This window comes from Lindgomyces ingoldianus (assembly GCF_010093535.1).
Source record: "Lindgomyces ingoldianus strain ATCC 200398 unplaced genomic scaffold BDR25scaffold_9, whole genome shotgun sequence".
In the NCBI taxonomy this organism is placed as follows: domain Eukaryota; kingdom Fungi; phylum Ascomycota; class Dothideomycetes; order Pleosporales; family Lindgomycetaceae; genus Lindgomyces; species Lindgomyces ingoldianus.
This window is the reverse complement of record NW_022985170.1, coordinates 310706-334638: the sequence shown is the minus strand read 5'-3', so window position 1 is coordinate 334638 and position 23933 is coordinate 310706. Positions and strand designations below refer to the sequence as shown.

At 51.0% G+C, this 23933-nt stretch overlaps 7 protein-coding genes across 7 annotated transcripts; 3 read left to right on the top strand and 4 right to left on the bottom strand.

The window, feature by feature from the left end:
- Window positions 1–639: 639 nt before the first annotated feature.
- On the bottom strand, window positions 640–2851 carry BDR25DRAFT_282418 (trichothecene efflux pump; the record flags this gene model as incomplete). Its single annotated transcript, XM_033687969.1, has 7 exons — window positions 640–1139; window positions 1197–1398; window positions 1585–1901; window positions 1951–1986; window positions 2143–2444; window positions 2534–2592; window positions 2669–2851. The coding sequence occupies 7 exons, from the start codon at window positions 2849–2851 to the stop codon at window positions 640–642; spliced, it is 1599 nt and encodes a 532-aa protein (XP_033549978.1).
- A 1829-nt stretch (window positions 2852–4680) lies between these two features.
- On the bottom strand, window positions 4681–6541 carry BDR25DRAFT_218998 (uncharacterized protein; the record flags this gene model as incomplete). The annotated part of the gene is made up of 7 exons (XM_033684950.1): window positions 4681–4790; window positions 4839–5407; window positions 5461–5610; window positions 5662–5755; window positions 5803–5913; window positions 5963–6028; window positions 6079–6541. 7 exons carry the CDS (start codon window positions 6539–6541, stop codon window positions 4681–4683), a joined length of 1563 nt encoding a protein of 520 aa, XP_033549977.1.
- A 1408-nt stretch (window positions 6542–7949) lies between these two features.
- Window positions 7950–10024, top strand: BDR25DRAFT_129036 (uncharacterized protein; the record flags this gene model as incomplete). Its single annotated transcript, XM_033683804.1, has 2 exons — window positions 7950–7987; window positions 8046–10024. Coding segments are annotated over 2 exons (1707 nt in total), but the record flags the coding sequence as incomplete, so codon positions are not given.
- A 141-nt stretch (window positions 10025–10165) lies between these two features.
- Window positions 10166–11581, top strand: BDR25DRAFT_302137 (uncharacterized protein). Its single transcript, XM_033689731.1, has 3 exons — window positions 10166–10919; window positions 10974–11081; window positions 11132–11581. The coding sequence occupies exons 1-3, from the start codon at window positions 10475–10477 to the stop codon at window positions 11542–11544; spliced, it is 966 nt and encodes a 321-aa protein (XP_033549975.1). The 5' UTR covers window positions 10166–10474; the 3' UTR covers window positions 11545–11581.
- A 708-nt stretch (window positions 11582–12289) lies between these two features.
- Window positions 12290–14555, top strand: BDR25DRAFT_282409 (cytochrome P450 52A12). Its single transcript, XM_033687968.1, has 2 exons — window positions 12290–13594; window positions 13695–14555. Exons 1-2 carry the CDS (start codon window positions 12472–12474, stop codon window positions 14114–14116), a joined length of 1545 nt encoding a protein of 514 aa, XP_033549974.1. The 5' UTR covers window positions 12290–12471; the 3' UTR covers window positions 14117–14555.
- A 337-nt stretch (window positions 14556–14892) lies between these two features.
- Window positions 14893–16898, bottom strand: BDR25DRAFT_302134 (uncharacterized protein). The gene is made up of 3 exons (XM_033689730.1): window positions 16739–16898; window positions 15716–16662; window positions 14893–15457 (listed from the first exon to the last, which is right to left on the bottom strand). Exons 1-3 carry the CDS (start codon window positions 16851–16853, stop codon window positions 15119–15121), a joined length of 1401 nt encoding a protein of 466 aa, XP_033549973.1. The 5' UTR covers window positions 16854–16898; the 3' UTR covers window positions 14893–15118.
- A 329-nt stretch (window positions 16899–17227) lies between these two features.
- BDR25DRAFT_282403 (beta subunit of fatty acid synthase) lies at window positions 17228–23903 on the bottom strand. Its single transcript, XM_033687967.1, has 3 exons — window positions 23854–23903; window positions 18528–23735; window positions 17228–18477 (listed from the first exon to the last, which is right to left on the bottom strand). Exons 2-3 carry the CDS (start codon window positions 23701–23703, stop codon window positions 17387–17389), a joined length of 6267 nt encoding a protein of 2088 aa, XP_033549972.1. The 5' UTR covers window positions 23704–23735; window positions 23854–23903; the 3' UTR covers window positions 17228–17386.
- Between the last annotated feature and the right edge of the window lie 30 nt (window positions 23904–23933).

Below are 23933 nucleotides of genomic sequence, written 5' to 3'. Positions count from 1 at the left end.
AAGCCCTAGGTCCTGAACGTCATTGCGACCGTGGCCCCATTCATACAATACAGCTCACAGGTACCCAAACCCCAAAACTACCATAGAGACTAATCTAAGTATCCTGAGCATCCAGTCGGATACAGCACCGGTTAGAACGCTTTGTGGCACGCTGCAACACCGAAGCTAAGCCTGAGGCTAAAAATGCGAGTTCTCCTCGTCTCGAGGGCTTAATTTTGGACTAGTTTGAGCCGAGCCTCAGAGCAAGAAGATGTGCGGGGGCGAAGTTTGATTGAGAAGACTACGCCTCTGGCTTGAGACACGAAAACGTTTTTTTTTAAAAAAAAAAGGAGGGGAGGAGAAAGACCGATAGGGGATTGTTTGCAAGCCTGGTATGATATTTGGGAATTGTACCTCGGTTGTTGGATGATTGCAAGATATTGAGTGGCTTCAGGCCATTGATATTGCCATCATGCAAGCTTTCATAAAACGAGGAAGAAGAATCCAAGGGCGAATTGTGGCTGATTACACAATATAAGATACTTCCCCACACTGATCTTCCACAGAACGAGACTCTCGTAAACATTCCCAAATCATATTACTATGATGTTAAAAGGCCCCCAATACCCTCTCCTACTCAGACGCCAACATTACTATAATTTAGACAGCGTCGCCCTCTCTCTCATGTCCCTCGCCGGCCAATTTGCCCATTTTCTGCAATCTCTTCGCCACATTCATACTCAAATACTTCTCAAAATTGGGGCTCAAACACGCAAAGAAGATAAGCAACGCCCCAAATGGAATAGTCGCATAAAACACAATCCTAAAGCTCTCCAAATACGCCTTTGATGTCGCCGCACCCGCGGCCGCGATAATCTCGGGTGTGACACCCGGCACCGCGGAGAAGTTTCCAGCTATGATGCCAGCGAAAAGTGCGGGAAGAGAGGACTCCGGGAGGCCGGCGGATGTTGCGGCAGGAATGACGTATTTGGGGAGGTAGACGGAGACTTTGTTGGTGAGTATGGAGACGTATAGGGCTTGCGCGACGGCGCCGCCAATGGCGCGGATGGAACCGAGAACTCCAGTCGCAAGACCAATGTCTTGAGCCTCCCAGAGGAGGGTTACACCGGGGAAAGTGATATTGTCTACCCAGCCGATAACTATGTGATTGTTAGCAAAGTTCACAGACTTGAACTAATTAGAGGATTTCAGCTCACCAAAAGTAGCTAGAACACCGAGCGTGATGAAAGTCCCATAAGCATCCGCCTGCAGTCCCGCTTCCGCACCTAGGAACGCAGTGCAAAGCACGGATAGGATGATGACCTGCCACTTCACCTTCGGTAGGTACGAGATAGCAAAGCCACCGAACGTTTGACCGAGTAGAATACCACCACCGACAACCGAAGATGCCCACCCGATCTTAATCGAATCCGTGGTATATACTGTTCCCAGGATCGTGGGCCACAGCACGGTGAGGGAATAGTACACCATTGCAGCGATTGTTGCGACCATGACAATAGCAATGAACTCAATCTTCTTGAATAGGCGAGGCGGCATCAGGGCTTGCCCTTTGAACACATACTGCTCGTAGAGACCAAAAGCAACGAGCGTGAAGCCGCCGAGTATGAGGGCGCAGATGACGGCTGCACTCTTCCAGGGATACGTAGTTCCGCCCCACGAAAGCCCGATTAAGAAGACGATGATGCCAGCGACGAACAAGAAGATACCAACGAAATCAAGCTCTTTGAACTGCTCCCATCGCGTCTTGCCGTGGACGTGGAGTTGGTCGTAGGTTGGTGGGTGGTACAGGAATTGGTATAGGATGATGGTGATGCCGGAGAGTATTATTCCGAGATAGTAGGACCACCTCCAGCCAGCGGCTGTGTGGAGGATGAATAGTCGGGCAATGATAGGCCCGAAGACTGGGGGCTCGTTACCAACAGATCTGGAAGTGGGTTGCTCGAGACTTACCAGCAAAAGGCAGGGATGACAAAAAAACCAGCGTGACTAAAGGGGGGGGACCAGTTAGCAGATGTGCTCACAGATGGGAGAGTTGGGGCAGATACTAGATCCCCTCGGGAACAACAATCCGAAAGACCATTTGAACGGCACTTTGGAAACTGACTGGAGAGAACCTGGTAAGTACACTTCGACTTTACGTACCAATCGGCCCTCTGTGCTTATTCGGCACCAACTCTCCTAGCACAATACCAAAGGAAAGCTGTCCGGCGGCTGCAATCCCATTCATCAGGTTCGCCCCAATCAAAGTATTGATGCTCTTTGCTGTACCACCTACAATGCACCCCAGGAGACCAAGAATTGATGTTCCCATGACCATCCATTTGCGGCCAAAGATGTCAGAAAGACGGCCCACCAGTAAAAACCCGATGGCGCTTCCAATAGTCCAGATAGTGGCTACCCAATTAAGATTCGTCGAGGGCCCGATATCCGCATTGATCAGAGTGCTGAGACATGGTTAGAAAAGAAAGATTAAGTGGAGTGAATATAACTCATTCAGTGTAACATGACACGAAAAGAGAAATGCACAACATACAGTGTGTTCGCTGGTAACACCCATCCTAGGTATGCGCAAATGGATCCCGTGCAGACGGCCTAAAGCTCTTCATTAGTATACTGTATATTAATTCAAGATGTTTCACAGGAGGGTGCAATTGAGGCTTGGACGTACGATAACAGTTCCAATGAATTGAAAACTCCAGAAGTAGCCAGGAGGCATTTCTTCGGCAGCTCCACCGATAGCACGAGTATCCACGAAGTCGACAACGCCGTCTGCGTGGGTTTTTTTTACGACATGAACTTCTTCGATTTGTAAGGTGCTGGAGACATCGTTCTTTTCTTCGGATTCGGTCATGACCGTGCCAGACTTCTCTTCGGCCATATGTTCGTGAGTAAGAGTGGTGAATTCAAGTGCGGGAACGCGGGAGCGCGGGAATGCGGGAGAGGGATAAGAGGAAGCGGTGAGATAGATCGACAAGAGGAGAACGTGCAAACTGTTCGCCAACTGTGCCGCAGTAGACGCTGAGAACACGAAAGAGAGCTGCAGAAATGCAAGGAGTCTCTATCCGGGATGCTAAAAAGGTCGACGATCTCTCCCGACACCATGGGAACACCCCCAGATATACAAATGTGGTTTCCTCCAAGGGGAGCCAGCCCGGAATACGTCTACCGACACAGTGATCTAGATCACATCCAAGCTCTGTCATCGTTCCTCATAACTCTGGAGAAGCTGGGGTAGCGAAGACGCGGGGACACACCAAACTGGGTCGGATGTCGCAGGGGTCCTAGTCAGAGTGTTACGCTTAGTGGCGTGTGCTGAGTCGCGGAGAGCTATCGACGCAAGGACACTGGCTACCTTGAAATTTATCGGTTCCATTTTGAGAGTACCCTGCAGAGAGAACGTGGCATCGTCGGGACCGTCCTGCATCGAGAGTATCATGTTTGGCTCTGCCTAGGACTGACATTGCACGATCCGGCGCGTCAACTGGTGGCACATGCGGAGGCGTGCCAGCTGACGGGCTCAACACCCAGCTGTCGGCTTGACAATACATTCGTCTGCATACCAGAACGGTATCGCGCATGTCCCACCAGAAGGAGGTAGGGGTAGCCTCTCCCGGCACACTCTCCACGAAAAACTAGGCAGAAATCTAGACGAAGAGGAGGAGAAATGCTAGGGAAATTCAGCGACAGGAACGAGCATCCCATAAGCCATTTCGGGACACTAAGTCTAGGCTTCAATTACTTCCGCCGATGTGAGATATGGTGCAATCAGCCAGAGGCAGTAGCCTCAGAGATCAATGATCTTATTCCCCCATCGGTGGCCCTCGAATTTGCGAAAAGGAGCTGGCCGCCTAGAGACATCCTGCACAAGGTCCAGACTTCTACTTCATCTACCTTGGACTCTTGATCACGAAAGTACTACGCTCACCGCCGTTCCCAAAGGAATGTTGGCGAACGTTCAGAGCCAAGGACCAGGAATCCGGTTGAACCTCGCCTCTTGTGCCATCGGAAAGTGTGCAAAGTTCATCGGAAGAGGACCCTGATTCCCAAAGAGGTCTGCCTTTGCCTTTGTACACGGGGACACGTATCGAGAATACTCACTGGGGTATCCCACCAAATTGACTTATTTCTATCACATTCGTGCTGGCTGTGGGTAGGTTGAGGGGACGGGCCAAAGTCATTGGTCTCAAGGGAGGGCTTTGACTGGAGTGTGGCGCTCATTTGTGAAAGTGTGCTTGCGGCCTACTGGGGAAGCTATTTGGGTTATTTGGTGTTTTACTTTCGAAGAGGAAGAAAAAGCATGCTAATCCGGGTTTACAAGTCTGGGGCAATAATCGCAGGATCTGGTTTTTGCATATGACTCAGATTATGTGCGGAGTCGCCGGATCTTGAATCGCATGTATATCCAGAGGAATGCGATGGCAATGTGGCTTCAAACGCCACCGGGCAAAGGGCAACAGATGCATAGTTGCTTGTATGGATGATGTTTTGAAGCGGGCCATCGAGGACAATGTTAGCCATTGACAGATCGCGGAATACGTAACGAGCAAGTGGTTGATGATGGGGGTAGACCGAAGAATGGATGGGAATAAACTGTGTGGGAGGCCACCAAGATGTCCATGCTATTTATTATTGTCTTAGACTCATTAGAATATATCCACACACCCTCCCTAAGTTAAGCGATCACAAGGGATCAGCGCCTTTTGGCAATCTGACCTTGAAGACCAGAGCTTGGGTGTCCAAGTTGAAGCCAGATGCATCAGAATAAGGTTTCTGTCCACCATTGATGAAGCCTAGGAGTATTAGTATATAACTTTAATATTATAGAAAGGGCCCGGTACCGTTTTGAGTTATGAAGTCGTTATCAGAGAAGGCAATCAGGTAATACTCCTTCCCATCTTTGTTTCCATCTTTCTCAAACTCACCAGCAACAGGAGCCAATGCCAAACCCTCCCATTTCTCGTTCAAAAGGAACGCATCCTGGGCACCTCCATTGTGGGCCTTAAACTTGTTGAGTTGTGAGTTGTTATTGAACTCAATCCAGGTACAATAAGTTGCAGGCGTAATGCCTGAATTTAAAACTCCGGTGGAGCTGGCAATGGCACCATCAGTCTTGTCATTCGACGCACTCTTGATATCGGTAGCCTTGGAGATATCAAATATATCGGCGTTGCGATATAGCGAGGTCGAGCTGGACTGCCCATGGCCGGCACCAGAGTCTCGCGCAAGAATGAGGAATTGTTCATGGGAAATAAAATGGACCTCCGATTGCGCTGCTACCCTGCCATTGGAGATGAATGGGAGTGGGACCACATATTCCGCCACATACTTTGCTTTTTTGCCTGAGATGTCGTACTTGAGGAAACGTGTGTGACGACGTGTTGTTGTCGCTGCCCCACCCTCTTGCCTCCTATCTACAATTAGCCTGAGACTTCTTCCCAGATATTCGATGAGCAAACGTACAGAGCACTTTGGAGTAAGACATATAACGATTTTCCGTCCGGACTTGCTGTGAGGCCTTCGAACCCTTGGTTATTCTGTCGCCCAGTGACGGGATTCGAAGGGCTGACAACCCTTTGCAAATCGAAGATTGGAGGAGAAGCAGCGCTGAAGCTGTCGAAAAATTAGGTCAGATGCATATTTGTGCTATGCCGACTAGCCTACCTCTCCTTGCCATTCCTCATCGGAATGAAGACATCAGGTGGCCGGATGGCATCGATCATCTTGCCACTGTGATCGAACTGGTAAACATACGGCCCTAGAAATGGTTAGTGACTACCTTTGACTAACCTCCGAGAAAAGTACCATATTCGTCACTAATCCAAAAAGTACCGTCGTCGCCAAGAACGATTCCCTCTCCATCAACAGGAATGCGCTTCCCGCCCGGCCCAGCCCCTCCAAAACCATCACCAGTATCTAATATAGATCAGCCTCGACTTCGGAGTCAGTGATATGAAAACCTTACACGTGGCGACTGGAAGTTCAGGGAACCCCGGAAATGAGATGCTCCCAGTAGCATCAGCATCGAGACCTAAAGAAACCGTCAGCCTGTTGAACAAGCATATCAAGGGTGGTACGCACCCGTAACAGGAGTTCCATCTGGTCCAGAGAGTATGATTGTGTCGAGATACTTGATCCCGAAGTTCGGCGACGCAGGATCTGCGACAGTAGCATTCACGATAGTGAGAGTAATGCTGAATTTTTGGATTCTGCCCTTCGTGTTCTGTGTGCCTTGAGTATTCCAGCCTCGGTCTGGAAGGCCGTACAGAACGCCCTCGTACGCCTCTTCCTTGCCATCTTTCTTCTTCCAGGACTTTTTGTCAAGCGCAATGGATGATCCAAAGCCACCAATCGTGTCGCCGAATTTGTCCCGTGCATTAGATGGGAAGATACCAAACCCAGCTAACTCTTCATACACATAACTTTTTCCATTGCAGTCAGTCTGCTTAACTGGCGCAGGGTCTGCACGGGGGTGGACCGGGCTTCCGGTGACAGAGCCCGCCCGGAGGAGAGAGGAAAGAAGGAGCGTCGCTGGAAATAACATGTTGAGGGCGAGGCAGGCGTGCTCGTGTGCTTCTTCAAGCACTGCATCATAGGATGGAATCCCTCCATATATACCCTGTCGACCGACAGCACCAACCCCTAGAAATAGGCTGATGATGCACGTTCCGATGGACCTGCATATTTGCGAAGTCACTGCAAGGAACACGTGCGGGGCCGGATGGACAGGGATCGAGCTGTGAGAATCTCTGTGAACGACGTCCGGCGCTGCGCCAGTCAATAGTAGCAAAGCGAAAGGCGCCCCCAGGGCCGCTCGCTGATGTGATATTGAGCTTCATGAGATGGCATAGATCTCGAGATGCTATTGAACACGCCTTTAAATACAGAGCTGTGAGTCGCTGCGCAGAAAATGAGTTCGTGGGGTGACGGCGGAGTGCCTTTATCGGAAAAGGCAGGTGTTGCATCATTCGCATGCACGACGTATTGTGAAGATTGACAGAATGTCGTTGGAAGAGGCTCATTCGTCGTTGAGAGTGATTTCTCCCGAAGTGCCTGCACGTGTCTCTCCACAGCATCTCTTCTCTTGGAAGCTTAGCCGTCCAAATTCGGACTAGTTCAATGCTCAGCTCTCCCACATGCACCGCTCGACATGCAGCACCAGCCCTTTAAGGCACCGCAGCGACATCCTCTCCAATGCCAGCCTTCTTCATCGAAATAAGATGCTTCTAAGGTTATGTCCCGCCGTAAGCGATAACGTACGGATCCGTACAACGACTGCGATATCTTCTAGTTGGCATTGCGTCATGAGTCGTTGCGTTTTGTGTGAACGCAACTGGTCCATTGTTCCAACACAGTCAATAGCACCCTCAACGTAGTGATTGCTTCTTCCCACTCATCATCACGACTTCTTTCGACGTCAACACAAAGGCTAAGTCAAGAAGAAGGAGCCATGGAAATGCAGCCGCTTCCTCATTCCCATGGCCGCAGAGGCGGACTTCAAACTCTACACTGTTGTGCACATCGCCCGCGAACCCCTCGATACCTTCTATCCCCTGCCTCCAACACATGTGACAGAACCCTTCCTCTTCTATCCTTATCCGCAGCCGTGGAGACGTGGCCGCTCTACCTAGTAGCAGAGCAACCTTTTCTACGACGCAATTACCCTACAGTATCGAGCCGTTGCCCCTACCATCTCGGGAAGAATGCCCGGAGTTTGGACAGGCTGGCCGCCATCTCCTTTGCCATCACAAGCCTTAACTGTGGACAATGACCACGGATCAGACATCTTTCTTTCGCCCCAGGTCGAAGAATGCGAGCCGTTGCTTTCCGAGGACCTGCTCTTCGACATTGACATTAGCAGAAATAGCTGCATAGGTGACTCAAGAGGAGAACACTTAAGAGCAACTTTTCTCAGGGCTCTAGAGAGTAACATTGCGTCGCGGTCATTAAAGAGAGCTTCTAGCAGTCTAGTCCTCGGCTCAGCATCGTGGTATTATACCCCGGTCATGAACTCCACCATGATGTCTAGGTGCTGACGATACGGGCAGCGACTCCCTTCACGAGTCCCGACGGAACGAATGTATAAAACCGCCACGAAGGCATTCATCTGGAAATCCTAGTTTCAACGCAAGATTGTCACGTCTTGATCAAGCTATAGACTCTGCCACACTGCAACGACGACTCGTCATGGAAACGAAGCGTAACGGCCACCCTCCGGTCAGATCTTCGCGTACTCAGCGTGTACGTGCAGCGCCAGCTCCATTCCAGTGGACAAATCCACAGGCTCCGGAGAGACCGGGTTTCATGTGGTTTCCTGTTCGAACATACTCCGAGCCATCATCTTCAGCACAGAGCATTAGACAAGCTAAGCGATCGGATCACGACCTCCCTTTAAAGCCATGTATGAAGCAGAAATCCAAGAGTGCGGCGGCTACACCTCCCAATGGAGGAAGTACAGACTCGGAAGACTCACATGGGCGGCGAAAACTTCGCCGAGTCAAGACGGTGGATTTTGAAGGGGTATTATCGAAGAAGTTGCTTTCCTTACCCCCGTTGAAGCTGTGGACGGGACAAGGAGACCTCGAAGCAGGAGAGCCATTCGAACGATCGAAGACAGCAATGGAAGAAAGCAGCTCTAATAGAGCGATATCCGTCAAGAGAGTTCGCTCCTGCCCGGGACCTAAAACGAAAAGCACACTCGCGGACACTGCCATCACACGAACTGATGTACATGTCGTTGCAATCGCACCCTCTTGGAGCTCGGAAGAATTTCCGGCAACAGACGACGACGGAATAGATCTAGCCACTCCTACTATGCAGATAGTGGAGTCGAAGACTGGATGCTATGAGGTTGTGTGGGATGACGTCCAAAAGGAGCCTGCCATTGAGGCAGGTGGACGTTGCTCGTCTGCAGGCCAGGCTCTTCAAGCTGCTGGTTCGTTCGCTACCAAGGGCTTGGAGCGTGTCAACACTAAGCTTGCGGAGTGGTCCTGGGGCAAGGACAGCCTAACGAGATCATACAAGCCGCGGATTGTGGTATTTCCGGATGATGATGGTCGCAATCCCCAGTTCGGCTGCGCAGTCGAAGATGACGAGGACTTGGTCATAATCGCACCTCCCAACAGCGAAAGGCAAAGTGCAATCCCATCCCGTCACCCATCGCAGCCACCTAGTGCCAGAATGTCTCGTTCAGTCTCGCACGATGATACCGAACCAGACCCCGCTGTTAACGCAACAGACGTAAGTTCAGATCGACAGTCACTGGTTGTGCCAGATCCGGAAGCCACCAACAGTAGAGCTGGACTTCTCATCGGAGCGAGCCGGGGCACGAGGAAACCATCCTCCATCCGAAGGTTTTCTAACATGGAAGACTCTGACTTGAAGTTCAGAGGCCACCGTGATTCAGTAACACTTGCGCGTTCACGAATCCTCAATGCTGGCGGAGTTTCCCCCGAACTCTTCATGCATCGAGATTCCATCTCCATGGCAAAGAAACGGATGCATGCAAAAAATCATGCTAGCTCCTCCGCGCGCGAGATTCCACATTTGAATCATGTTGCTTCGGACCCGCCCTCTCCGATTGCTGACTTGAGCATGTCATCGTCTTCGGCCCCAACTAGAAAGAATACAGCTGAAGGCTTAAAGACAAAGGATTCAGCTTCAATGCTCGTTCGGCAAGATGCTAGCTTGAACCGGCATATCCGAATCATAGAATGAGGTTACACTCTGGAGCGCCTGTTGTGATAGGAGCAGAGGTTCAGGGCAAATAGGAATGTTTGTAGCTGAGAGACTGCAGGAATAGGCACTAATTGGACTTTCGAGTTCCATGCTTAGATATATGTCTATTGCCTACAGCAATCTTGAGAATGACGTTGAGGGGTGAAGAGAGGGCGAGTCTGTGATGGTGGCGGGTGAGAAGCCTTAACAGGCACCTTTGATAACTATGTACCAACTCATGGCCTTTCGCAATGCAGTCTCTTTTTAATAATTCCATGCTCCATGTTTGACCAAGGGTTTGGTGTGTTCGCGGTGTCATGTAAAAAATTCAGGCTGAAGGTTAAGGGTTGAAGTAGTCGGCACATCGGCACTCCAGCTTGCCGACGATGGAAAAATGAATGTTGCCGTCGCCTTCCTGGGGCTTGCATCAGCACGCCATCACCTATCACGATTACAATCAAAACCAACGTTTCCGTCACCGCTTGGGCTCTTCTCGGGATAGACGGTTGAAGACGTGATTTGCTCAGTTGGTCGTTCTGGTTTCAATTTCTCTGATTTACAGGGTACATCTTGCCTCTGGAAACAGAATGCGATGTGCCAAAGCTCATCTCTAACCTAGGACTCTCAGCAATCCGCAGAAAGAACTTAGCAGAGTCATTCTGGAGTCATTCTCTATTTGGATTTGTGGGATCTTAGTAGAGTATCCGCTGATGATGGTTCGACGAGGTTTGACATCTTCTAACGCTTGGCGTTACAGGAGATGTTTGACTTGCTGCCTCTGATATACGTCTCTGTTTCCCTTGACCTTCACTTCTGCTTGCAGAAATTCAAAGATATTACCGTCCAGGCCCATCTAGCTATCCTTATGCCTAAATTTATGCCATATCGGTCCAAATTCAACGTCTCTACATTACAGGTAAACGCGACAATGAAGGATCACAGCGAATACGATGCGCTCCGGAACGTTGATGGGCACTCTGAATCCAGCACCGAAGTCGAAGAATGGGACCCAGAGAACGAAGTGCGGTCTCGACGGAGAAGGACAGGAGTCTGGGGAATTGTGAGGAGGTATCGGTGGATGATCGATACCGCCCTGTTGCTCGTAATATTTGGCTTACTGGCAGAGAAGAGGTGGAAGAAGCATACCCAGCAAAGGAGCCATCGTTTTGAATTCACAGGAGATCTGACCGGGTTTGCCCCAAGATGTATGTAGCCCGATTCAAACGGTAACATCGATGACGGCGCTGATTATTGGACAGTTTCTCAGCAGATTGTGACTTTTAAGCCAGATAACCGCTTCGCACCAAAGAACGTGTCTGCATTTTGGGATTTAGAGACTCAGAATGCTTGGTTGAGCATAGTGCCGAGTGTGTATTCTAGCGCCTTCGTGGCTCGACAATACTGACGAAGATGGTAGAGGGACTCGGATATGTTCTGGTAAAGAACCAGACCAAGTATGATAACCTCCCCACACCGATCATTAATTACCCCAACCAAACTGTCTTCACCACCTCGATGACCCACCAACTGCATTGTCTATACTCAATCCTCGACGCCTACTCTACTCTCTATACCGCGGCTTTCTCACCTGGATTCTCTAATCCCATCGAGCCTTGGCATATGAACCATTGCTTTGACTACTTACGACAGAGTATAATGTGCGCAGGGGATGTAGCATTAGAAGGAGCGGAGACCACCTTCCCACCAGATCCGGAGACAGGGGAGAGAGGCGGTAGTGATGGGTGGGATGCAAAGCATGTGTGTAAGGACTATGGGCAGATTCTTGACCATCTAGAAAGGGAGACAATTGGTGAGGAGAAGTGGATTTGAGGTACAATAGAGAAACCAACGAATAGAAGCGAGGCTTTTTAGCGAAATATGCATGCATGCGCAGTCAAGTCATCAATGGTAGCTTCACACCGTCACTGTTTACGCTTTGCGACTGCATTGCACCTGTGAAAAGCGACACGAAGCGTCTTTCGCCTTCTTCATATCTAGTTGAGGAGACAACGCCACATCTAGTTGAGGAGACAACGCCACATCTACACCGCCACCACCTTGCAATTGTGGTGCATCTTGTGTGAGCTGTCGCGCGGATACACTAGTCCTTTGCGCATATGACAAGGCTATAGTGGGCTTCATTAGGGCCAATCACGTGCAGCCGGCCGGTCAACGAGGGTGAGTGCTTGGCATCTGTGGCACGGCATCCCCGAGATTCGTTCGCCACGGACGCGGCCAGAAGTGTTGGCCCGACTCCTTTTGCTAGCATTCTTTCACGGTGCTCATCTTCATGTGCCATACATAATGACCGTCATGGACCGCGGCTCGGAGCTTTTTTTCGCTCTCTCGGCCGACGACGTGGCTTTTGCAACCCCCTTTGAGCTTCTGCTAGTGATTTGACCGGCAGTAGACGGCAACACGTTTCCCCGCCCTTGGGAAACATCCTGGAATTCGGCAGTGCCGTGAGCAAGGAACCCAGCGGAAGGGAGGGTTGGACTGTGCTCAAATAGGCTGTTCATCCCAAAGAGTTATAAGGGCTTCATCCTCGCCGCATATTGTGATTCTCGGGTTCCTAGGGTCAAGACAACCGGCGCCTCGCAAAATTAGAGAGGCACATATCTAACCTCTACTAGGCTGCTGACTTTGTTCTTTTTCTGGAGTATTCGTTCTGTCGCTAGGCTCTCCGAGGCATCCACCTCCTAGCCCTTCAACTCCAACCCCACCTTTCTTTCTCCATTAGTCAGTCGACTTTCCACTATGCCTGTCCAGGGAAAGCATCACCCACTGGTTCTATACCTCGCCGCCGGGGCCTTCTTCTCTTACATTCTCTATACCCGTCTAAATCTTTACCTAACCCGACAGCGCATTAAGCGGGAAAATGGCTGCCAGCCATGTCCACACCACTTCAACAAAGACCCAATTCTCGGCATCGACGTTCTGCGATTTAATATCAGAAACGCCCGCAATAAGACTGTGCTTGAGTCAAACTGGAATCGGTTCAAGCGGTTTGGGTCATGGACCTTCCATTCGCGCATCATGACAATGCCGATTATCGTGACAGTGGAGCCTGAGAACGTTAAGACGATTCTATCATTGAAGTTCAAGGACTACTCATTCGGCGCCAGAACAAAAGCCTTCACGCCTCTGCTTGGCCAGGGCATCTTCAACTCAGACGGCGAGCGGTGGGCCAAGTCTCGGCATCTCCTGCGGCCGAATTTTGTGCGGGAGCAGCTGGCTGATCTCGACGCTTTCGAACGTCATTTCAAGCTCATGTTGAAGTGGATTCCGAGGGATGGAGCTACTGTCGATCTCCAAGAACTCTTCTTCCGGTTGACTATCGATACCGCTACAGAATTCCTGTTCAACCATTCTACGAACTCGCTCCGAATGATAGGGCAAGAACAGACGTTGAACGAGGACGTTATTTTCAGTAAAGCGTTTACATTCGCCCAGGCAGACGTCCTGACACGCACACGTATTGGCTTCTTAGACCGGTTTAGGAAGAACAAGGAGGGCAAGGAAGCGATCCGCATCTGTCATGAATACGTGGATAAATGGGTTGATGACGCGGTGCGCTGGCGCGAAGAGAGCGATGCGGAGAGGAAGATTGGTGGAGAGAAGAATGAGGAGAGATACGTATTTATCCACGAGTTGGCCAAGCAGACGAATGATAAGAAGAGGATCAGAGACGAGCTTATGAATGTTCTGCTTGCGGGACGCGATACGACTGCGAGTTTGTTGAGTAATATGTTTTTTGAGCTTTCCAAGAATCCAAACATTTGGGCTAAGTTGAGGGCGGAGGTTGGAGAACTTGATGGAAGGACGCCTTCGTATGAAGAGTTGAGGAATCTGAAGTACTTAAAGTGGTGCCTGAACGAATGTAAGTCCTCTTTCACCCTCTTGCCTTCTATGTGTTCTTATCACCCTCTCCCTACCCTCCTTCTTCTCCTCTGCATCCGAGCTCACGCTAATATATGCAGCCCTACGTCTCCACCCTGTAGTTCCTGGTAACGGTCGCTTCGCCATCCGCGATACCGTCCTCCCTCTCGGCGGTGGCCCCAAAGGCACGCACCCACTCTTTATCCCGCGCGGCACCTTGGTCACTTACTCTCCCTACGGCATGCACCGCCGCACCGATTATTTCGGTAACGACTCCCTCGAGTACAAACCCGAGCGCTGGGAGCACCTTCGACCGGGCTGGGAATATCTCCCCTTCAACGGCGGCCCGAGAATCTGCTTGGGCCAGCAATATGCTCTGACAGAGGCAAGCTATGTCACGTGTAGGCTAGTGCAGGAATTCCAGAAGGTGGAGAGTAGGGACGTGGATGGGATTTGGAAGGAGAGCTTGACTTTGACGGCTTGTTCGGCGAATGGGACATTGGTTTCTTTAACCCCAGCTTAAGAGAGGGGTTTGGTTGGGAATGGGGCCATCATGGAGGACAAATTGAGTTTGGATAATATTGGAGTTGGGGTAAGGTATGGAACGTTCGGATGGTCGGCCAAATTGGAATACTCTGTCTTGGTTATATACAAATGGTGGCGTACAGATGGGCTCCTGTTCAATTAATTGGTGATCGCCCCGGTAATGTTTATTTTTCATAGCTTTCTTTGTCTAAACGCTAAAGTCACAATGCTCCGAATCTGAAACTCCAAGATTTGGAACCTCCGATGTCTTGCACACTCTTCTGCATTTCTATCAAAGACTACGAGAAACAATTCTTGCGTTAGAACCCAGAGTGCTTGTGACAAGGTCCTAACGATAGCAAATAAAGGAAGGGCATGAATCCATATCGATGCATCGAAGATCCGTTAGGCTCTGGTACCTAGGCATTAGGAAGGAGGCCTTGTGTTGAGATGGAGAGGATGTAGAGGAAGCAGGTGCTAACAATAGTTCACTGGAATCATTTTGAATATTCCTAGATTCTGTCCTTGCGGGGTGCATGTCAAGATATCTCTTTCAGCGTTGCACACTGGAAGCAATGATGAGTTACATAGGAATTATGAATGCCGATAACACAGACAGACACTGCGTTGTTACATTGTTCCACAACTCACCATTAATCGACGAGCATGTACTTACGTTACCCCCTGATTTCTCATGCTATTTTTTGGGCTCTTCCTCCCACAGGGAGTATTCACACAAGGCACATATCTTCCTTTGTGGAGATAATTCGTTGACTATAACTATGCATATGCTTTACCGTTTCTAGATGCAAAAACACCAGTGACGTCATTTGATGATCGTGACCACCCTAAACCGAATTTACCAACACCACCGATTCACCCAAGCGACAAGGACCCATTTACATATAATAATATCATTACAAGAATATCAAAGTCACTCCCGCCTAACTAATCAAGCAGGCATCTGTTGAAAGGCGGTAAGATATTTCAAAAGTCCAAATCATCTCCAAAAACTCTTTTTACTAGGGCTCCTTTCCTCCTTCCTAGAAACAGCGGGTGTTCCAGCGCTGGCTTCAATACTCTCTGGCATGGGCAAAGCGGGCATACTCTGCGCAGCTTGCGGCAACATATTCGCGTTCATGCTGCCATAAGGGGTGTAGAAATGCTGCTGGTCAATAAAACCATTGCTCGGATATCGTTGAGGGGTTGCGGGGGGTGGAGGATAGTTGAAGGATTCACTGTGACGAAGGCCAGGGTGCGATTGTTGCTTTTGGCGGAAGAGACCGAACGCCCAATTTGATATGTTGAAGCCGCCAAAGATGACAATGGCTGTAAAGATCTGCTCAGAGATGGGGTTAGCAAAGCCTAGCTAAACTGAGGGAGGGAATGCTGAGCCGGAGGTGTCTGGACAATAGTAGGGGCCGTCGCGTTCAGCAGGTGCAGGTGGATCTTGAAGGGCTCAGTATCCTTCCTCAGTTGGTGGTTGTTGGGAACGAGCCTAGTGTGGGCGCTGAGGCTGATGTACGAGAGATCGCTCATACGAGCGCATGATTAACAAACGTAGGAGAGAGAGGAAGGTAAGGAAAGCAATAAATACCATGGACTTGTAACTGAATTCCTCCACAAAGGCATTGAAAATCATGGCGAAAGTCTTGGCCGAGACGGTGGCGGCAGCGGCCTTCTGCGGATCGCGCTGCATGCAGTTCTCCCACGTCTGGCATAGCTTCGCCATGGCTGGGACGCGATGGTGGGGGTCGCAGCGGTTATCGGTGTACTCCTTGGCACAGGCCTTGATGTCGGCGATGACGCCGATCATGTTGTTGCGCGACTCAAGGTCGATGTCGTTGAGGACGGCGCGCCAGCCGCGGAAGATGATATAAACAAAAAAGAGACCGAGAATGGAGTTTATGAGGAGCTGCAGGTAGAAGGACAGGACCGACGGCAGATGCGGGTGCGCCTCGATGAAGGTGAACAGGCTGCCGAGCCGGGAGGCCATGTCCGGTTGGGCCTGGGGCATCGGGGCACCGCCATTGTTCGGCCTACTATCGTCATCGGAGTAGTAGCCGTAGCCGTAGTCGTCTCGGGCTAGCGCTTTCTTGTTCTTGGAGCGTCGCTTCATGATGCGGTGCTCGGCCTTCTTGCTGTAAGGGTCGCGCGGCTCCTTCTCCTTCTCCTTCTCTTTGGCGGGGCTTGGGCTTGACGAGGGCAGGAACCGGTTGTACCAGCTCTCGCGCCGCTTAGTGGGGCTCTTGCTCTTGCTCCTGCGCTCGCTCATCAACCCGCCCATCTTGCTCCGCAGCTGCGTCTCGGGTGTTGCCGCCTCGCTGTCGTCGTTCGCCGGCGTGTTTGGCGTCTCCCCGCCAGAGCTTAAGTCGACTAGGGTTGTCGGCGTTCGCGGCTCCCACACATGTGATGGTACTGCGGGCAGCGGTTTGGGTGCGTCACTGAAGAGGTGGCGTTCCGAGTTTGGTTCGCGGAGCTGGAAACGGTTGGGCGTCGAGAAGCTGCTCTTGGATGGCGACGAGTCTAGTACTGAGTGCGGGCCTGGTTGGCCAAAGGAGGCCCTTAAGTTAGTTTAAGTCTCCTATGTCGGTCGAAATGGCATCAGAGTCTAACTCACGCTTCTTTGCCACTCCTGCTTGTAGGAATGGCGATTGTGCGTCTGTAGGGCCTGTATTATTCTGCCATTCGAATTCCATAGGAGTAGTGGAGCCACGATTGCGAGCGGAGGACATGTCGCTTGTTCAAGAAGGCCTAAGAGAGTGAATGCGCTGACAGGCTTGTCCTGTGTGGGTTGAAGTTCTGTGGTTGCTAGGACAGCCAATTGGCGTGGGTAAACAACAAGCCGCTTGTGCGTGGCTAAGTGTGGCTGACGGGCTTGGCAAGCCTCGAAGAATATTGCTAGACACCCCAAAAATTGCTACGTCGTACGAGCGAGAGGAGTTTAGAGAGATCAAGGCGTGATTACTTATAATTGCAGGAGGCATCGTGTTATGTGGATGTTCGCGCCGCAACACACAGTGTGGCCACTTCCACTCGGAGTCGGACAGGTGCACTTCACGCCATGCGTCACCGTCACAAATGCGAGAGAGGCATGTCAGAATATGTTAAGAAGAACTATTATTATAATCTATGCTACTTGAACAACAAGTCTAGGAGCCCCGCGGAACGAAGTGATACAGTAACTCGGATATCGCTCTCCTCAAACACCAGGTTCCAAAACGCCACCTGCACTTCATTACAACTTCACAATGCTCACTCAAATCAATCAAGCGACTTGAGCAGTCCCGGTCGCTACTTTTGCTTCCTCCTTCTCCTCATACTTGTCCCAGTTCGCCAGGATGTTGCCAATCTTGGGCGAGTTCGTCAGCTTGTAAACCTCCTCAAAGTACTCTTTGGTAAGCTCGAAAGGCTTGGCAGTGACGTTGGGAATATACTTCCCAATGAGCTTCGATGGATCAATCGATGTCTTGTGGATCTTCTTCAGCAAGAAGCTTCGGAAAGGCTTGACACCCGACCGCAAGAAGGTGCTGTGGAATGGCACGTCGATACCCTTGAGAGGAATCGTGGCAAATCCACGCTGGAGATCCAATGGCTGTGGCTTGGCCTCAGTCTGCTTAGCGCACTCTTTGATGATCTCTACTAAGTGTGCCTTGACGTCTTCTAGGGACATACTCTGCATGAGCTCCTGGATGTCGATCTTTTGCGCCTTGAGATAATTGGTGACGTTGGTGAGGCAGTCAAGAGCGCGGAGATCGCCGGCGCAGACATACTGCATATTGGCGATGTTATAATTAACGATCTCCAAGAGCCAGCCAGTCTGTTCGGAGATGTTCTCAACTACATATTGTAGAGCCTGCTCATTGAAGGTCTTCGAGATCCTGCTAGGATTGACGGCGCACATGGAGTAGTTGGACCGGCCAGTCTCGTCACGCTCAACAGCGACTTGCATAGTCAAACCACGATAGAACACGACTGAGACCAAGCTCTCAATCGGCATGACCTCTGCAAGGGCAGCTAGAGCAGAGTACTCTCCAAGCGAGTGGCCAGCAAAGCTGCTGTCGCGTTGGACCAGACCTTTTGAGCGCATGTCCTCAAAAGAGGCCTTCTCCATGAGGGTCAGAGCAGGTTGAGTGAATTGAGTAGCCGATAGCAGGCCGGTTGGGGATCGGTACGTGTATGACGTCGTGTTCTCGTCGATCTCTTTGAAGATCTTCTCTGATTTGATGCTTCCATCCGAGCTGACCGTTTCGAATGTCATGGACATGTAATTCTGGCGGATTGCTTTACCACGTGGCCCACCAAAGTGAATAGTGAGTTCGTTGGGGTTGTTCTTGACAATATTGGTGATGGCAAAGCCTGTGTAATGTTAATACAAGTATTTTGGGTTAATCGAGGGGACGTCATACCATAATTATCCATAAAGTGCTTATCAGCGCGATCCCAAACCTCCTTCGCGACAGCACTGCTCTCATACAGGTCCATGCCCATACCTTGCTCTTGCGAGCCTTGCCCAGTGAAGACGTAGGCGGTCGTTGGCTGCTCAACCTCAGCTTCACCAAGGAGAACCTTCTCTTCGGTCTCCTTGTTGCTGGCTTCGATCTTCATAATTTTACGCCCAGAGACCATACCTACGTGTTGAAGCTTGACATCGATAATGTCATCAGGAAGCACCATTCCGACCAAGTTGACATGGAAGCTCCTAACCCGGCCAATGTGGTTCTCTGCTGCCCAGGTCTCGACCAAGCTTCGGACGGCGGCACTAGAGTACATGCCGTGGGTAATTGTTCCCGGGAGGTTGGCATAGCTTGAAAAGACACGCGACACGTGGATTGGGTTGTAGTCACCCGAAACACGAGCATAAGTCTCATTTGAGGCGGGAGCCTTCAAAGTCAAAGGGGTCTTGCCGTTCAATGGGATAGGATTCTCGAAGTTGACGGGCTGGTCAATCGCGGCTCCGTTGCGCTCTAGGTAGTCGAGGACTGGGTTACCATATGAGGTCCCGGACTGGTACTCGACCGAAGCAATCTGGATTATCTCCTTGGTGGGCAGCTCGAGTAAGACTTCGCCGATGGTCTGGACCTCGCTGAAGGCGGTCTTGTTCTTGTACCGCATGAAGCTTTGTAGCTTGAAGGTCAAGGTCTTATTTAAGAGCTCGATCTCAGGCTCCTCAAGGTTGAACCATTCCTTTGAACGAAGGATAGCGACATCCTTGGAAGTTCCTAAGTGAAGCTGCATTGGGGTCTCGGTCTTCCTCTGGAAAGTGTTTTCAAAATCAGTGTACGCGCCACGGTACAAGAACTGGCTCGTAACTTCCATAACAGGTGTGCCGTCACGAGTGATGGTTCCGCAGACCTCAACCATCTTGCCAGAATCTTGGTTGATCACAGCATTGATTTGGGCAGTGGTATCCAAAATATCACCCTTCTTCAGAGGCTCCGCACCTGGGATCATGCGGAAGCCGTTCGATAAATGGACAAGCTTGAGGAGATCTCCGTCAATGGCCCTCGGAAAGATGGGCTTGGTGATAGCCTTCCAGCCGACGACGATGGCAAAGTCCATAGGTGCCCACACCTCCTTGCCAGGAAGATCGACGAAAGACTCACCGGTGTTACCAACGGCATGAACAAAGTCATTAATTGCCTCACTCGTAACGGTGGCGCGTCCACCATCAAATTTAGAAGTGACGGGAGCTTCAAAGGGAACAGCCTCATCTCCAAACCAAATCTTGTAGTAGAACTCTTTGATCCTGTCATTGCGAGCATCCATAACCTCATGAATGGGAGCGTAGCCGACTTCAGGACGATAGGTAAACTTTAACGGTAGGGCTGCCGTCTTTTTCAGGACCGTCCGCTCTTCGTACAGGTTGACGGTGATTTCATGATTCTTTGCTAGGCTGACTTCCACCGTCTTGACATGCTTGCCACCGTGATATGGTTCTTTGACGGTGATAACAGTCTTTGCTGGGTCATTCGGGTGAGTAATCTCAACCATCATACCCAACGTCGGCGCGAAGATTCGCTGCATTGGGTTCGTTTGGAACCGCTGCCCTTGGACGAAAATGTCGGCAGTGAAGAAGGCGTGTCTCCAGGAATAGGAGGTCCCAGCCAGAAGTTGCAGCCAGGAGTTGACATCCGGCAGGTTGGAATTAGAGGCGGAGGAGAGACGGTACACAACCTTGTTTTCGACTTGAGAAACGGTCAATCCATCAACCTCGACAGCGGTGTTGGCGCCAAGTAGCTTGCTCCCAAAGTATTCAATAACTGGAACTTTGGACTCATCACCGCCGTAGACATCACGGAGCAAAAACTTGATATGATTCAGATGGACACCATCCAGAATATCCTTGACGGGCTCGTCTACAACTGTGGAGTATTTTGCAGCCATAGGGCCTTGCAATATACAGGTCCGTCCCACATCTTGGTCAACAACGGCCTCAAGGTCCTCGGATTGCCAGAGCGAATCCTTCTTGAAGAAGTATTCAAAGGTGTCATCGAGAACTGGCACAAAGGGGACAGGCTTCTGGCCGCGTCGCTGGCAGAGTAGGAGGAAATGCTGGACGTCTTGAGCATTGATGAGCTGGTTCTCAGCTTCATGATAAACTTTCAGGACTTTCTCAACAATCGGATAAGGGTTGTTAAGCTCGTCGTAGTTCTGGATCAGGGACTCGCTGTCGGACTTGCTAAAACGCTCCTCCACACGCCGGATAAAGTCGCCAGCAAGACGTCTCAAGCTTGGATCAATCCAGCGAGATTCGTGCTTGACATACATCAAGTCGACCATACGTTCAATGACCTCGGCATAAGTCATATCCTCGAGGTCCACGGACTCGCCGTTTCGGTTCCTTCCAAACCAGACCTTCTGGAAGTCATTGTTAAGCTTCGTGATAATATGCTCGCGCATCTTCTTGAGTTCCGGAATGCGCTTGGCCTTGTCCAAGCTGAAGATCTTCTGATCCATCTCATGCCAGAAGAGAACACCGCGGGTTGCAAGCTTGTGAATTGGCTCGCCCATCTCGGAGCGAACGGTAATTACACCACCGGCCGGCCCTTTATATGTCTTTTCCCATTCACCGTCATCGAGACCCGGAGCATCTACGATGGCCTTCTTGGCATTCTTTGAGGTGTGAGCTTCCTTCGCCGTCATCATACGGCTACCAAACAAGCAGCCGTCGTAAGGCATTGGGGGGTAGCCAAATCGGGTTGACCATTGGCCAGTTAGGTAGGGGTATGTATCTTCGGCACCGCCAAAGCCGGAGCCAGCCACGAGGACTAAGTTATCGCACTTGCGGATACGGCTGTACATTTGCAGGATAGGTTGGTGAAAATCTTCAAAAGAGTGGTGACCACCGCCACGACCTCCCGTCCACTGAAGGATAACAGGGAACGTTGGATTGGCTTTTGCGATGTTGATAGTCTGTTGAATGGCTTCGACAGATCCAGGCTTAAAAGCAATGTGCTTGATGCCCAAGGTCTCAATATACTCGTTGGCGACTTCAATAGAAGGAACTCCCGCACCGATTGTAAGACCTTCGATGGGAACCCCATCAGCCCTCAATTTGCCAATGAGAGGGATCTGCCAGGCCATTGCGCGGGGATTGACGTAGATCAAATTAATTGTAATGCCACGGCCCGGGGGGATCGCCTTCTCGATCTTGTTGATGGCAGCAGTCATGGATTTTTCGTTGTAGTAACCACCGCCAGCAAGCTCAATCTCGTAGCCAGCGTTCATTGTTGCAGCCACAAAGTCCCACGGGACGGTGCAAGGAGTCATACCAGCCACCATGACGGGCGGCAGTCCGAGAAGCCTGCTCATCTTGGTATCGACGAAAGTCTGACCAACCGATGTCTTCACAAGACGTGGCCCGTGCTCCTTAACCCAATCCACCGCGTACTTCACAGCATGTTCAGCATCTCTGTCGAAGATCTCTGGTTTGTACCCAACTTCGGCATTCGTGCCGTCGATGGAGCCCGCAAGAATCACACGGACGCCAGTGCCATCCTTGTTGCGATTGGTTAACACGCCGAGACCAGAGATACCTCCCGGGCCAAAGTCGAGAATATGCGTGGCTTTGGGGAAGACAGTAGCCTTCTCCCAGTTAACGGGGTCGTTGGTAATCATGCGAACAAGGGCCGGGACAATGTTGTCGGCGTCTTCATCTCGGATATCATTGCCTGTGTTGGTGTCGTACATGGGAATTCCTAGGCTGCTGGCCGGGATCACGACATCCTTCAAGTCTTCCTTAAGCTGTTTGGTAGCCTCAGTCAGGTATGGGCTATGGAAGGGAGCAGTGATGGGCAAGAAACGGTTCACAAAGCGAACTTTACGGTCCGTGAAAGGAATCCTTGTCTGATCCAAACCAGTCGGGGCTTTGACTTTTCGCAGGCGCAGGTTCAGGCCATATAGGGAAATAGGCGGGCCTGTGACAACGAAATTGCGAGCACTGTTGACAAGCGAGATGGCAATGTGCCTATCTTTAGGCAAATGTGCATTGGTCGCGTCAATGTGATCCTGGACTGCTTTCCTCGAAAGATCTCGAATGGAAAGCATTGGAGTAGGGGTACCCTCGCCATTGTCAACTGAGTCTTGAAGAATATTTGGTGCGAGCGAAGTCCTTGGATAAGCCTGCTGGCTACGAGTTCCAATCCAAAACAAAATCGTAATCGCCTTCTTAGCAGCTTGTTCAAAGCTTTCCCAGTTCTTTGCCTCGGCAATGGCAGCGGCGGTAACAACACCTTGTGAGTGACCAGTGACACCAGACAGGCGGCTGCGAATGTGACCGGGGTGGCTGCCGAGGACTCTGCAGGTCACGACATAGTGTGCCAGCTGAGTCAACCCAATCAAGGGCAAACTAACAGGTGCCGAAACGAGGTAGTCGGTGTCCGGCTGGGAGTCTTTGTTGGTGAGCCATCGCATCACGTCCAGACCCTTAGAGTAGAGCTTCTCGGCTCGGGGGTCACGGGCCAGGGTCAGGAGGTGCTGTGCTTCGGCAGCAACGAAATCTTCAACAAATGAGGGGTATGTCGTGTAGATTTCGCGGAGCTCCTCGAAGTACTCTTCAATGTTGCCTTGGCCGCCTAAGACAGCGTAGACCAGGGCATTCTCATCAGCAGCTTCACGCAGGAGAGCAGATTCGTGGTGCTTGATCGGTCTTTCGACCGCGGCGCGAGCGGTGTAGTATGATCGGACGGTGATCAGCTTCTTTTGCTGAATACCAGGGAGGCTCGCTGCCAGGGCATGCACCTCATTCCCGCGGAGGAAGGCACGCTCAAACTCGTTTACGACGAGCTTGAGGACCTCTTCGAAGGAGCCTGGGTCGTCTCCCTCTTCTACCTCCTGGGCAATGAAGCCCAGATACCGGGCAACCAACTCGGGTACTGAGGACGGCTCATCATCTTGCGCCAGTTCGTCTGTGGGTTCGGGCAGGGTAGCATTGAAGGCATCCTTCAGCTGCTGGGCATTAAAATGTAGGGCGGTGGGGATAAGGAGGGTGTATTCGAGCGAGCCGTGGGAGAGAATGAGGGGACGGAGCGACGCCTGGGAGCGCGGTGTCGAGATACCAGTTTGGGGGCCAGAACCGTACATGTTTGCGGCGGTGCGTATGTGGCCTGTTAGAGCTGTGAGCTTGGGTTGGTTTCAGAGTTGGCCGGACCGAGGCATGCAGAGGGTAAAGTAGATATGGATAGTAATCGGCACGGGAATGCCAATGCGGGGGCTACATGAGAGTATCCGTACCTGTACAAAATGGGAGCAAGTTGCGAGGTCCGCAAGTTTACTGATCAAGCGGCGTACCTGGGCAGTTGTGAGTTTGGGCT

What these genes read in the sequence shown, in the direction of transcription:
- BDR25DRAFT_302137 (XM_033689731.1), top strand. Translation starts at nt 10,475, where the DNA reads ATGTTTGACTTGCTGCCTCTGATATACGTCTCTGTTTCCCTTGACCTT. An exon ending in GACCGGGTTTGCCCCAAGAT is followed by an intron (nt 10,920 to 10,973) that starts GTATGTAGCCCG and finishes ATTATTGGACAG; the next exon opens with TTTCTCAGCAGATTGTGACT. An exon ending in TTGGTTGAGCATAGTGCCGA is followed by an intron (nt 11,082 to 11,131) that starts GTGTGTATTCTA and finishes CGAAGATGGTAG; the next exon opens with AGGGACTCGGATATGTTCTG.
- BDR25DRAFT_282409 (XM_033687968.1), top strand. Translation starts at nt 12,472, where the DNA reads ATGCCTGTCCAGGGAAAGCATCACCCACTGGTTCTATACCTCGCCGCC. An exon ending in AAAGTGGTGCCTGAACGAAT is followed by an intron (nt 13,595 to 13,694) that starts GTAAGTCCTCTT and finishes TAATATATGCAG; the next exon opens with CCCTACGTCTCCACCCTGTA.
- BDR25DRAFT_302134 (XM_033689730.1), bottom strand. Translation starts at nt 16,853, where the DNA reads ATGTCCTCCGCTCGCAATCGTGGCTCCACTACTCCTATGGAATTCGAA. An exon ending in AGCAGGAGTGGCAAAGAAGC is followed by an intron (nt 16,663 to 16,738) that starts GTGAGTTAGACT and finishes TTGGCCAACCAG; the next exon opens with GCCCGCACTCAGTACTAGAC. An exon ending in AATTCAGTTACAAGTCCATG is followed by an intron (nt 15,458 to 15,715) that starts GTATTTATTGCT and finishes ATCTCTGAGCAG; the next exon opens with ATCTTTACAGCCATTGTCAT.
- BDR25DRAFT_282403 (XM_033687967.1), bottom strand. Translation starts at nt 23,703, where the DNA reads ATGTACGGTTCTGGCCCCCAAACTGGTATCTCGACACCGCGCTCCCAG. An exon ending in GCACTTTATGGATAATTATG is followed by an intron (nt 18,478 to 18,527) that starts GTATGACGTCCC and finishes AACATTACACAG; the next exon opens with GCTTTGCCATCACCAATATT.